The following is a 12977-nucleotide window of genomic DNA, read 5'->3' on the forward strand; positions in this document are numbered from 1 at the left end:
GAGGAAATTTCCCTCGCGGGACAGCGTGGTGCGGTTTGGCCGGTGAGTCTTTTCACATTAGCGACGGATGCATTATCTAGTCCTTGTTTCTGCTGACAGGGAATTAAATGCATTCACATTTAAATGACTGGCTCAGAGCAACCGAGTGAAATGGAGAGAGGGTTTGCGGTAGGTTTACCAAGCCGGGTGAATCTGGAGAGATTGTGGTGCAGAGAAACCACCCAGAGTCTGAGAAGGAGGTGAGGCAAGAGGAGGAGAGGTGTAGGCTTTTGCAAATAGAGAGAGTGCAGATAAAAGAGGGAGAAGGATATGATGTAGGGGGTAAAGCTAAGTATAGAGGAGTGATGTTATAAAGGGAAAGCTGGGGCTGGAGATCAGAAGAAAGTAGGACATGCAGCAAATTGAATCCACTAGGCCACGGATTTGTGTTTCTGGAAAATAACTGGTGCACCTTCACATGGCACAGGTGTGATTAGGCTGGAGAAAATACTGGGAACAGGCACTCAAGGGGGCAGTCTTCCTTTGGCTTTGAGCGGAACAGATGATTCAAATATGTTTTTTTGAGCACAGAGCCCCCTCGATTGCAAGGAGTGGTGTGTTTCACCGCACACAGGCGGCTCTGGGCAGCACCGCTAATGAAGGGGCAGCACCAGCAGGATTTGCACAAAATGAAGTTTATTCTAATGATAGCTGCAGAGAGGAGCAACAGACCTCCCAAAGACAGATGGATTCATGAGAAGGGCTCTGGAAATGGGCTGTTGATAACACCGGGGCAGGGATGAAGGGAGTATTTTATTATTATTACCTGGAGCGGATTCAAGCCTTCAGCAGACAGTAGGATTTGCCAGTCTGACTGTGCTAGAAAGCTGGGCATTGGAGACTCGCACACAGGTCAGTCCCATCCATCACTGACTATGTGGTCCTGAGTCCACCAATGTTTTGTGAACCTGAAATGACTGGCTAAGTCAAAGTTCAAGGTTTGTTTTGGTGGTTCTGTCAATGTAGGTTGTGGCTATAGGTGCTAGGAGCTTGTGCTGTGAGTAGGTTTTGGCACCAGACCCAAAGAAGAAGAAACAAGTGAGCTATTTCATAGGCTGGAACCAGTATTTTGATTACTGCTTGTGGAAGATTCATAGAGGTGGATTTGGCTGTAAGAAAAGGATTTCTTTTGGCAGTTCAATACCCTGTTCCAAACCTTCCTGATCTCTCTAGAGTACTCAGAAGTCCCCTGGATTTATGGATGACCTTAGAAAGCACAAGCTGTATTCAGTTAGCTGACCTGTGCTAGTGAGACAGGGCTATGGAGTCTTATCTGTGTCCAGCAGCCTCAGTATCTTATTTTTAAAAGGGCTTCTGTACTCATTACCAAGTGCACTGGGTTCTTCTACCACAAAGAAGCCTTAATTCTTAAATATTTCTGTCCCATCCCGTGCTGCTTGTTCATAAACTCTCCCTACTTTACACCGATGTATAAACGCAGAACAGACTTTTTTCCCCATTTTCTTTACCTTCAATAGCACCATCCATTTTAAATCTGTGAGCTGAAACCCCAGGGTTCTTGCTAATCCTGATGGACTTAATGGGGAAGAACACTGGGAAGGTATTCTGGGAGCTTGGAAATGAGCCCAAGACCAAGGAAACCATAAACCAGATCCTCAGTCAACTAAAGCTTGGCTTTAAAGCTTTCCTATTTGTTAGGAAGTCACAAGATTCTAGCTGTTGTCACAGATTTTAATTTTTCGTCTTAGACCATCACATATTGAAATAAGATATCAATAATTTAAACCTATTCACTTTCAGGATAATCATTTTGAAATAATAGGAAATGTGTAACCAGTTTCTGAAGAAAAACATGAAGGTTTGGTCTTGTTGCAGTTTATATTAATGAGTGTCGCTGGGCATGTGCCTATTCCCAAGGTATCTGTAAACTGCCTTCTACATGTACTCACTACCCATCCAGCTCTAAGAAAAGGCTATTTTTTACAACCTGAGGTAATTAAAAGCAAATCATATAAAATGGTTATTGGCTGTTGCATGCCTACAAGCACACACAGTGTGCAGCAAGACCTTGATTTACCGCCACACATATCAGCAATCACATGCGTGCCCCTGCACAAATGTTGTGGGCATGTAATCACACCTGCACAGAGCAAAGTAAAGGTGACCTCTGTGTATGCCAGGAATCTTGAGGTCTGTGCACCTTCAGAGCTACAAATATACACACATTGCTGCCTAGCAGTTTGGACACATCATATTCTTACGTCTATGGTTATTGCATGTACCGAGACCTCTGCTGCTCATGGGTTTACATGGAGATGCCTGCCCACTCTGACTCAGATCCGTGGTATTTTATTGTAGCTTTGAAAACTCTCTATAAAAACTCCGTGGCATTTATCCCAAAAGAGCACCAATAGCATTAAACTAATTTCCTTTACATCAAATCACTAAACTCATCAATAGCAATCTCACACTCCACCGGGGAACACAAAGGCACTTTGGATTTGACACCCTCAATCGCCCGGTGGTAAATAGGTCATTACCCATACAATAGCAGTAATAAACCACGACGTATGAATTTAGAGGCTTAGGGATGATGGTGTTTGTGATCCTTGTCCTTTGGCAGCAGATCTTGTTTATAGTGCAGCAGTATGATTAGGTAACGTTTGCTTGTTACCTTATGGAATCAAGGAACAGCATCTTATCCCAGGTTTGTGTCTGGGCATTGCAAAATGCTCAGGTGCTGCTGTACCTCTGTGGTTACTTCTATGTGAGCTTAAAAGACAGAGGCAAAGCCAGGAGACTGATGCTGCTGTCCGAACCATTTCGTGGGAGCCTTTTCCCAGCAAGCTGCTCTCGGAGCCTTTGGTTTTTCTCGCAGGAGTGTCACGTGTGATATAGAGAGACTCAAAAGGGCCAGTTTTACCTTTAAAGTCTAGGTTTAATTTTTTTTTCTTTAAAAAAAAATGTGTTTTGACAGTTTGTCACATCGGCTCAGCCTGCCATGTCGTGGGCAGTGAAGTGTTAGGAAGGAAAAGCAAAAAGTATCTTGATGAAGGATCAAGTCAACTCGCTAATGTTTTCTGAGTATCTCCTGTGCTGACCTTGGCCCGTGCAGACATGTGCCTGCTCATCCAGCTCTCTTGTCTCTAGGAGAGCTTTTGGATGCGCTGGGAGAAGTGCTGGGTGGGATTTGGGGCTATTTGGGTAAAAGTTTCGAAGGGGATTTGCTGGATGTTTGTGCTTTGCAGCAGGGACATTTTGCCAGCTTCTCCTGAATTGAAGTCTCCATCATGTGTTTATTTTTGAACTGAGGAGGAGGGAAGGAGGGAGGTATCATCATCAGGCATTTTTATAGCCCTGGAGAGTGGGGAGGGCAAAGTCTGTGTATCACAAGAGCTCCTAAATCTCTGTGCTCAGGTTCAAGAAAACCACAAAAGCAATCTCTCTTGTGTTTTCTTTTTCACTAGACAAACATTTAATTATTTTACCCCCCCTGCAGCTGATGAATCAACTGAGAGAACTACAAAAGATAATGTACTCCTATTTTTATATCCTATACTAATGAGGCTCAGACTAAAATTTTCTCCTGTATGATTGGCTAAAACAAGGTAGGAAAAATTCAGAGAGAGGGAGAGGAGGAGGAAGCAAGATGCTAAACATTTAGCAGCATGTACGTATGCGCTTTGGAGAAAATGTGCAACGCCTTAGCGAAGCAGAGCACTTGGAAAGCATGAAGAGAAGCATTTTATTCATAGAAAATTGTCACTGGAGGCTGGGCTTCTCCGGGAGGAGCTGTGGCACAGGGTGGATGGAGGCAGTGGTGTTGTCAGGACTGCGCTGCCAGCTCTGATGTCTTGGCAGAGCTGCAGAGCGGCGGTGCGGTGCCCCAGGACTGTGCTGCACAGCCCCTGGCCACCTGCGGGGGCTCACTGCTTTCTGTAAGCCATCCTCTCTGCCTTGGCAGCCTTCGAGCACTCCGTCAAAAGTTCATTAATATGTTCAGTTTGAGACACGCGGCTGCGTAGAGCCTGCTAGCAAACACTCGGGAGAGGAGTGTAATAGCCCAGCCTAGATCAAAGGAGCAAAAATGTACAGCGCCTTTACTATTAATGGAGAAATAGTTGCAGAGCAGAGCGCAGGTAGCAGTGCTGGGGCTTGGAGCTGACCTGTGCTGACATATTTGTCTTGGATGTGGTACTCAGCACCGTGGCACGGCGGGGATCGATGCCTCCAAGCCCCGTAGCTCTCCAGCCACTCGATAGCGCAGCACGAGCTCAGGGCGGGGTGCTCGAGCTCAGCTAAGGCTGATGCCCGTGGTTTGATGTCTGGATAAAAACGAAGCCCGGAGTATCTGATAGCATGCTCTTGAGCAGTTTCGATGCCGGACGGTAGAGATTTGGCCTTGCTGCTTTATACGAGGCTGTGCTGGGAGTCAGCCTGGTAGGATGTGGTTTGCAGCTCGATGAAATAGGAATTCGGTCAGGGGGGTGCGCGGAGCAGCCCGTGTGAGCTGGCTGGGTCAGGGGCGAGAACTGCTCCTAAACTGCTCCAGCACTTTTGAAAGATTCAAATCAAAGGTCTGAGGATCTGACATTTTCTTTCACATAAAAGAAGCGGATTAATCAGCAGAGAGAGCCAGTGAGTGATGCTGTTAATTTGCTGAACTGCAGTAATGTCATTCAGTGGAAAATAAGACATTGGTTTTTATTTGTGGAATCATGAGTGGGAAAAGTGAAGTATAAATCATTAAAAAAAAACAAACAAACAACAACAACAACAAAACAGCAGCCCGTTAGGTTTTCCAACACAGTAGATAAAGTGTAAATCCAGCCCTGGTTTATGCTGCTGCCTCATGCACCCGGACAGATCCCGCAGCACCAGCACCCAGCCCACAGCTCAGGTCCCGTAGGAAGACAGAATTGTCAGGGCCAGAGCCTGAGCTGCCTCGAGCACGAGAGGCCGCCCGCCGTGTCTCACGGCAAACTGGCGTGGCGTAACCTTGGGTGGCTGCTGCCGCTGCGGCACTTGCGGCGTGCGTTACGGGGCTTCAATCTGTCAGTGAAACAGCAGTGTGTCCCTAAGGGGGGAAAGAGGGAGAAAAACGGAGGGGTGAGCCACTCGGATCAATTCAAGGCATGCTCTACGGGAAACACAACTACAGGGACGTAGGCGATTAATGGAGAAGATAAAGAAAAGGGAAAGTAGACAGCACGATCATGCGACATGCTACGACCTGTCATCTGGTGCCGCTAAGTCTGAAGGGCCTTTTGATAGGTTATTTTAGCTTTTGGGGAAAAGCTGCGTCTCAGGAATGGCAATAGCTTACAATTAGGAAAGTGGAGAAGGGTAAACGGCATCGAGATAATTCGGGGAACAGGGAACTCCTGCGCGTGGAAGCGCAAAGCGTGACAGCCAGCAAAGGTGGCTGACGTTGGGTCTGTGATCACAGCTAATGGCTGAGGCTTGAGAACCTGTCAGAAATAGACTTTGTATTTGGTTAGTGTTTTGGAGCTATAAAACTGAAACTCATAATACTCTGTAAAACATTTGAGGTGATTTGGGAATACAGCATTCCTTATTAAACTCTGCAGGTTTTGGAAACTTCTGACGTTTTCATAGCAGCGTAGGGCTATGACCTCTGTAATGTTCAACAGGATACTTGAGAAATTGAGACCAATTTAACAAGAATAGCTGCCTTCTTGGTGCTCCAGCTCTTCCATTTCTTTTCTGGCTAGTGTTAAGTAAATAATGGTTTAAGTGAACCTTTTAGTTCCTAAAAAAGAGGTGGCTTTAGCCTGAGGGTGTTAGGGCCTAGTTTGTGGCATATTTTATTGGAACCATTTGCCCATGGATGGAATAACAATGCAAAATGTCATAATTAAATTTTGAAGGTCAGAAATTGTCATTTTTGCATATTTTCAGAGATGTCGATGGCCATTACAACAAAATGCACTGGTATTTGGGAGTTTCAGGGAATACTAAAATCCTGTGGATACAAGGGGAGATGTACCAGTGGTTTGCCAGCTGGTATCTGCTGCCAACTGGTGGGTAGCAGGGTGTTTGGGCTCGGCCTGAAGTGAAGACCCACATCCAAAGCATGTCAGCTGCAAACCTGAAATCCAGCCACACAGACGTTTCCATGTAGCTGGATTTTTGAATGCTATATTTCTGAAATTGGAAGGACCAATGTGTTTAAGATAAGAAATTGTGCTCATCAGAATTCTGTAGCGCTGTGATTTTTCCTCCTCTGGGAGGCTTGGTTTGTCTTTTATCTTGTTTTCTCTTTGTTACTAAATTAAATCTGCCCAGTTTGCTGCACCAGGCAGAGGATGCTGGTAATGTGGCACCTGCAAGTGGAATATCCTGATTCCTGCAATCTTCCCTGTTTTGTAAATTTTGCTGCTAAAGCTCTGAGTGTTTGTAGGATGAGCACCACTCCTCCTACATATGTATGTCAGGGTCACTTTGGAAAACTGGCCAGGATAAATATTAGTGTATTTCTTTAATGCGTAGTATTTCCTAAGGAGAAATAAGGCTGTGGCTGCCTTTCTCCTGCCAGAAGCTCAAGTGAGCTTTTGGAGAAGCTGGAGAACAGTGCATTACAGGAGTTTGCAGCCTTTTGTTCGTCTTCCTGATGAATAGTTCTTTGCAGTTCAGTGCAGAGCGGTGAGGTTTTTAGGGGGCAGAAAGCACCTCCCAGTTTTTAATATTGCCTTATTGACGAGTTAGGTCTGTCAGCTGGCTGACAATTAATTACTGTAATACGTTCTGCCCTCAAAGCCTCCATCCCTGCAGCTTGACCCTTGCAGAGCCAGAGGGTGGGCAGCCCTCAGCCTCTAGCACTGACTGCTCAGGACCAGAGCATGTTTAAAGCTAAGAAACTCACAAGGCATCTCAATACACGTAAGAAGGGAGAGTGATTTCCAGCTCAGGCCTGGCACATGGTCATCTTGAAGCTGCAGCTGCTGATTACCTTTGTTTGAAAGCAGGGATTAATTTTATTTAAAAAAAAAAAACAAAAACATCTTCAGTAGTGAACAGATCATGATCAGTCGTTACTGTCGTGGTAGAAGCACGAGCCCTCATCGTGCCTGCGGTCTTTCAGAAGCAACACGTGCACACTTGGGTCTGTGTATGCGTACGTGTAAATAAAACCTTTATATCTACGTTTAGAAATTAAGGCAAAAGAAGCTAAAAAGCACAGAGAAACCTCAGTTGCTGATTTTCCAGAGACAACCCTGAAAGAAAGAGAATTTCATGCAGGACACCAAAAAAAAAAAAAAAAAGCAATGGAGAAGGAATCTTCCTTCAGGTTTCAGTTCAAGAATTACCCTGATTTATCAGCTGCCCACAGTTTTCTCTGCAGAATATCTCCTGGGCCGCACTCAGTCTCGGGACAACAGCAGCGAGATCCAGCTGCTGGGAGCTGCGAGGTCTGCCAGCTTCTTTGCAAAGGTTGTAATCTTGGAGGTATCAAGCAGCAGAATTTAAAGATAACAGAAAGAAATCTCCTTTCTACAAGGCACAAATAAAAAGGAGATGACTGAGATAACAGTAATTTAAAAACTTCTGTTTTTAATACTGCCTCGGGCGCTGCAGTGGAGGGATTTGCACATGTGCAGTAGTTTTCTCCATGGGCTGTAGGTGCTTTTCTCTTTGTTCAGCTCAGGGAATCCTGTTTTCATTCTCATTTTTCTTCTGTTTTTCTTCAATTTCTTTAGTTTTCCTTATCCTTCTTAGGATTGTCCTGTGCTCCTGAGCCCTGCTGGACTGGATTTGCAGTAAGAGTAGAGCAAGTTGGGGCAGGGGGGAGGCGATAGTGTCAAGTTTAATTTCTGTAAAAAAAAAAATCCGTGCGGTTAGAGAAAAGGAATTCTGTCCTGGTTGAAGCAAGGACTTTAGGATGAGATGCTGTAAAGCACTTAGAAGCTTAAAATGCAAGGTCAGCGAGCAGTTCATATGTCTGGGACATGGTGAGCCATCCATGGACCCCCACGTCACCTCCGGGGCACCCAGAGAACTTCCACGCAGACGTGTGGCGCAAGGTGATGCTTCCAGCCCTGCTCTGAGCTGCTCTTGGAGGCCAGCTGCCACCGCACTGCTGCTGCTTGGCCTTAGCGCCGGAGATTTGGGTGTCCTCCAGCCCTTTTCTAGCCACTGAGCCCCGTGCAAGGAGGATGGAAAGAGTCGTCAGGCCCCAGGGGAAGTAAACTCGAGTCAGCGTGGTCCTGTAACAGCCTGGGAAAGAAACCCACCTCTGCCACAAGACTGTAAGATTTTGGGATGGATGCACTATTTTGCGAGTGTTTTCATCAAGGTGAAAGTAGCATTGCGCAAACCTTGGCAGTGTTAGGTGGTGGAGTGGTGGAGTTAGCTGGTTAGCTCCTCTACAAAGACATTTTCAGTGCAGCCTTGCAAAGCAAGCTCCTGGCTACGTCCGAACAAAATTTCTGCATGCTTGAATCATTTGCATGCAAGTCTAAATCAGCGTTTCCCAATAAAGCTCTGTCAATAAGAGTACCACATCTTCTGTGTGCAAGGCGATGCTTAAATTAAAGCTGCTAGAGAAAAGGCTCGTAGGAAGAGCGCGGAACAGAGAGGGGAGATAAGGGAAGTGTCTGAGCTGCAGAGCTGTTGGCACGCAGCTGATCTGCAGCTCCGAGCTTGGGTGGCATCACGTCTTCCCCTGCCTGCCCGAGACCGGGGGCTTTGTGGGGAGAACAAACTGGCAGGAATCTGGCCAAAATAAAGAGGGATTAAATCCCGGAGGAAGGATCAGGAGGGTGTTTTATTGCTTATATGGGAGGTTTGCGGCGCAGGCACCTGGAGGTTGATAGACACAATAAATCTACAAAAGGCAGAAGCAGAAGCAGTCATTAAGAAGGTGCTGAGAAGGGCTGGTGGGATGTTTCTTGGGGCTGATGGCTGCTTTGGCTGCGCTGCTGCCTTCATCTGGGTGCTGCTGCTCTCCTCGGGCATGTTCCTTGTCTCCTTGGGCTGGGTGGTGGTGATGCTATTTAATGTTTTCAGATTAGACACACAAGCTAAAAAGCCCTCTTCTACAAAAGGATGGCAGTAACAGGCTTTTCCCCATTTAAACATGTTCCAGATCTGCAGTAGCCCAAGCTGGTCTTGGGTTATGCAAGGAAAGAGGGTCCTTGCACCCTCTGGGGTGCACCCTCTGGGGTGCAAGGGGTCTCCGGCTGACAGCCCACGCCAGCTGTGCCTGTGTCAGATCCCTTGGTCCGAATGAGTGGTGAATTGCCACCAAGGGCCCCTCTAGCTTCTGCCTTCCTTTCCACGTCTCGTTCCTCTGCTTTGACCTTTGTCCATCTTGCCCTGTCCCTTGCTTTGGGCCAGGAGCCGGCCTCAATCCCAGCAGTTAAAGCCGGGGTGATTGCTCCTTGGGTGAGACAAAGCTGGCTCCAGAGCTGACCGTGGGGCTTGTATAGAGCAGTTTGTCTGTGGGTGCTGGGTTAATCCGACATCGTCTTGGAGAGGCACAACCACATACCTCCGTGAGCCACCAAGCAATGCTGTGGCAATTCATGAAGGTTTGTCGATGCTATCTGTACAAAAGACGTGTTAGAAAGTCCGTGGGTGCTGCCCAGTGAGAGGGAATGGTGGTCGTGCAGGGGTGCACCTGGGTGTTTGCATGGGAGCCTGCAGGATTCGTAGTGCATGCCTGTGCGCTGCGGTGTGTGTGCATGTTTATTATGTGTTGGGAGCTGTTTTTTTTTTTTTTTCAGTGTGGAATACTGCACATGGCTTTTGCTTTATTACGGGTAAGGGAAGAATCAAATCTTTCTTGGATACCACAGAAATGTCTGGGAATTATCCCAGTATAAATGTACCGTCCCTCAAATTTGGTTGACCTTACAGCTGCCTGTTTCCCTTAATTCTTGCTCTCCCCCTCATATCCTTCCCCTTAGCAGAAATCTTGCAGAAGTAGGTAACCCAGTTGTACCCCCAGGACTGGAAAACCCTATCCTGATCTTGTTCACACTCAGACAAACCAAAAAGAAAATCTTCTGGAAATGGGGAAATCCAGCATATTGGCACTGGTTTCCCAAGTCTTGGTTTCCCAAGTCTGATGGTGGCTTCTGTATTCCTGCCTGCTTGAAGCTGGACTGGTAATTGGTAATTCAGGAAACAGCTTCTGACCTGCTTCAAAAGTGAGTAGAGAAGGACGTGCTGCTTTGGGAACAAGGTGTAGGCTGGAGCAGGAGGAGGTGTGTTGGGGTGGGATCGATGTGCGCTGCTGGTGGGAGACCACAGCTCGGCACACCTCTCACTGCTTCCCTGGGGAGCACGAGGACTTTCTGCAGAAGGAAGTTCAGGGCCTGTTCCTTGTTCAGGCAGCTTTGGCAAGAGCCACGTGCATCCCTCTTGAGCAAAAGAAGGTGGAAAGGAAAAAACAAACAAAAAATAACCGATATCTGGCTATGTCCTTCCCAGCAGAACACTTGTGAGTGCCCTGGGAAGGTGGCTGCGCTCAGCACGGTGCGTTCAGTGGGGCGACTCAGAGCATTTGGGCTTTGCCTGGGTTCCCTCGTATTTCAGAGGCTGGAATAGCCAAAATTACTTCTCTTCCAATAAGCACAGGAGGAGGGAATTGGCCTTGGTTTGACGTGCTGAGGTGACCTGCTGGTAGGCACCTGGTCTTGCATTCCTTAGGAGCTGGCTCAGTGAGGTGCCGACAAATCCCTTTTGCTTTTATTTCAGGTTTTGCTTGCTGGGGGAAGCTGTGATTTTGTCCAGCTTCTGAAATACCTTTATTAATTCGGTGCTGCAATTTGGGCCCGATTTTACCCAGAGAATGAAATCTGACTATTTAAAGCGGTTTAAGGTTTGAGATTTTCTGCTGCGTGCATTAGCAGAGAACGCCACGGAATATTACCAGGGTAACCAAACAACCAGACAGCAGATTTGAGGCCAGTGGCTGCCCACGACAGCAGACAGCGGCGTGTGGCTCACAGGCAGAGCAGTTCCTGCTGCAGCCTTGTATCGTGCAGGCGGGAAGAAGACTGAGCTCTGTCAGGGCGATCAAAGACCGACGATGAGCTAACAGTGTGATATGGCCGTAAAAAAAAGCAAGGTATGATCCAAGGATGTATTAGAAGATGAATTTCCAGTAGAGATTAATGCTGCTGTACCAGACAGTGCTGCAGCCTCCCTTGGAATAGAGTAGCCTGTTTGATTGCCAATATTCAACAAAATGAGTCCGAACTGGAACAGGGACAAGGACAATCAGGGGAATGGAGAAGCTGTCTGTGAAGGGGAAGCTGAAGCGCCTCGTCTAGCCTGGCACCGCGGTGACGGAGCAGGAGCATCACTGCTCTCTGCAAGTGCTCCCGGGCCAGGCGCCCGCTGGGGAGAAATGCTGCTTGGGCTAAAAGAAATGAGTAGGTGTTGGGCGAGCTCATTAAAATGTAGGCTGCTTGTTAGCTGGTGGTTTCTGATTGTCGGACAGGAGCGTGCTTGAGGATCAGCCTCCTTGGGGTGTCGCAGGGGTACCACCCAGCAGGACAGAAGCCCACGAGCACAAATCCTTCCAGGATGGAAGCCCATGAGCAGACATCCCTCCAGGATGGAGGCCCATGAGCAGACGTCCTTCCAAGCGGCCTATGAGCCCAGATCCTTCCCAGCATAGCCACGGCAGGAGGAGGCAGGAGTGGATGCCCCCATGGGTGGTGGGCTGCTTTGATCTGGCTGTGGTTCTTACTGGTGAATTGTCAGAAAGGAGTGCCTGGGTCTGGTCATTGCCTTCGTGTGTGTTTTGTGTATATTTTGTTTCACTTGGGTTCCTAGCAGTGTCCTGAAACTGGATTTGTCCTAAAACATTAGGAAAATGGGAGTCTGCCTTCAGGCTCGCACACAGAATACCCAGTCCTAATGTCCAGGTCCTGAGAAGCTTTTCCAGCTTTATTTTTTGACGAAACAGATGTCAAAACCTTCACCAAAGCAGCAAATGTGGCTTCAGCACGTACCCCGCGCATGGGCACCTGTTGTTTCACCTGCTGCAGGGCTCTAGTCCACGTTTTACCACCATGGTAAATTACATGGTGTTAAGTAGTGTTGCTGGGTTCCCATGGCAACCCTTTCACTAATTAACGCATGGTAGCAAGGGAAAAAAATCTGTCCTTAATGATGAATTAATTTGACAAGATTGTTATGGTAAGAAGAGTTCTGAATAGACACTCCGAAGGTGTATAGCGGGGATGTGAGCATGCTCGTTGCTTCTGAGGAGAATAATTGGGGAAAAGAAGAATATGTCTGTGTTGTTCTGACCTTGCAGCATTCAAACCAAAATCTTTCTAGCAAGTGGGAAAGGGTTTGCGTTTTGAAAGGAAGAAAAAAAGTCCTCAAAACCGGGTAAGAGCTGTATGTGAGAAACGTACCTGGGAACAGAACTGTAATGGTTCCTCTTTTTGGTAAGGATTTTAAGTCGTAATTTGGTGTATAAAAGATTAAATAAAATTTAAGTGAATTTAGGAAAATTATGCACATGAAGGAATCAGAAAGCGGATATTTGCCTTATTCTATGTCAGAAGAACACGAACCCTCCCAGCTCTCTGCCCGTCCTGCTCCTCTCTGCAGTGCGGGTGGCAGTCCCCGGGGCTGTGCGGAGAGGGGCCCCGGTGAGACCACAGATCGATCCCGTTGGTGTGAAACCTGTAAGAGAACCAAACGCAGCTCCCCAGCTCGTCCCCAACCACCGAAGCTGTGGCCTTGGAAGCACATTAGCAAAAGAAGATCAGGAGTGAGAAAAACAGCAACTTTCCAACAAGTGTTAGAGATGAGTCACAAATACAGATTCCCATCAGCGGTGGCAATTAAACTCCTTTAGCACTTGGTGCACAAGGCACTGGATTAAGTCACAGAGTCCTGGCTAAATTCTGACTTGGATAATTGTACTCAGCCTTCCTGAGTCCTCCCCTCCTGCAGTTTTAATTAGACAGAGCTGTGGCTCGCAA

At 47.2% G+C, this 12977-nt stretch overlaps 1 protein-coding gene across 13 annotated transcripts in view; it reads left to right on the top strand.

Moving 5' to 3' along the window:
* The window catches only part of ARHGEF9 (Cdc42 guanine nucleotide exchange factor 9), a 184607-nt gene that overhangs the window by 93054 nt on the left and 78576 nt on the right, over nucleotides 1–12977 (top strand). Inside the window, exon 1 of one of the 13 annotated variants that reach the window (XM_040571989.1) lies at nucleotides 10938–11098. The exons of the other annotated variants lie outside the window; for them this stretch is intronic. Within the exon in view, the coding sequence (XP_040427923.1) occupies nucleotides 11078–11098 (21 nt within the window). The 5' untranslated portion in view covers nucleotides 10938–11077. Of the gene's footprint in view, nucleotides 1–10937; nucleotides 11099–12977 lie in introns of those variants that run through there. 13 annotated transcript variants of the gene reach the window in all.

This window comes from Cygnus olor, chromosome 13 (genome assembly GCF_009769625.2).
Source record: "Cygnus olor isolate bCygOlo1 chromosome 13, bCygOlo1.pri.v2, whole genome shotgun sequence".
NCBI classification, from domain to species: Eukaryota; Metazoa; Chordata; class Aves; order Anseriformes; family Anatidae; genus Cygnus; species Cygnus olor.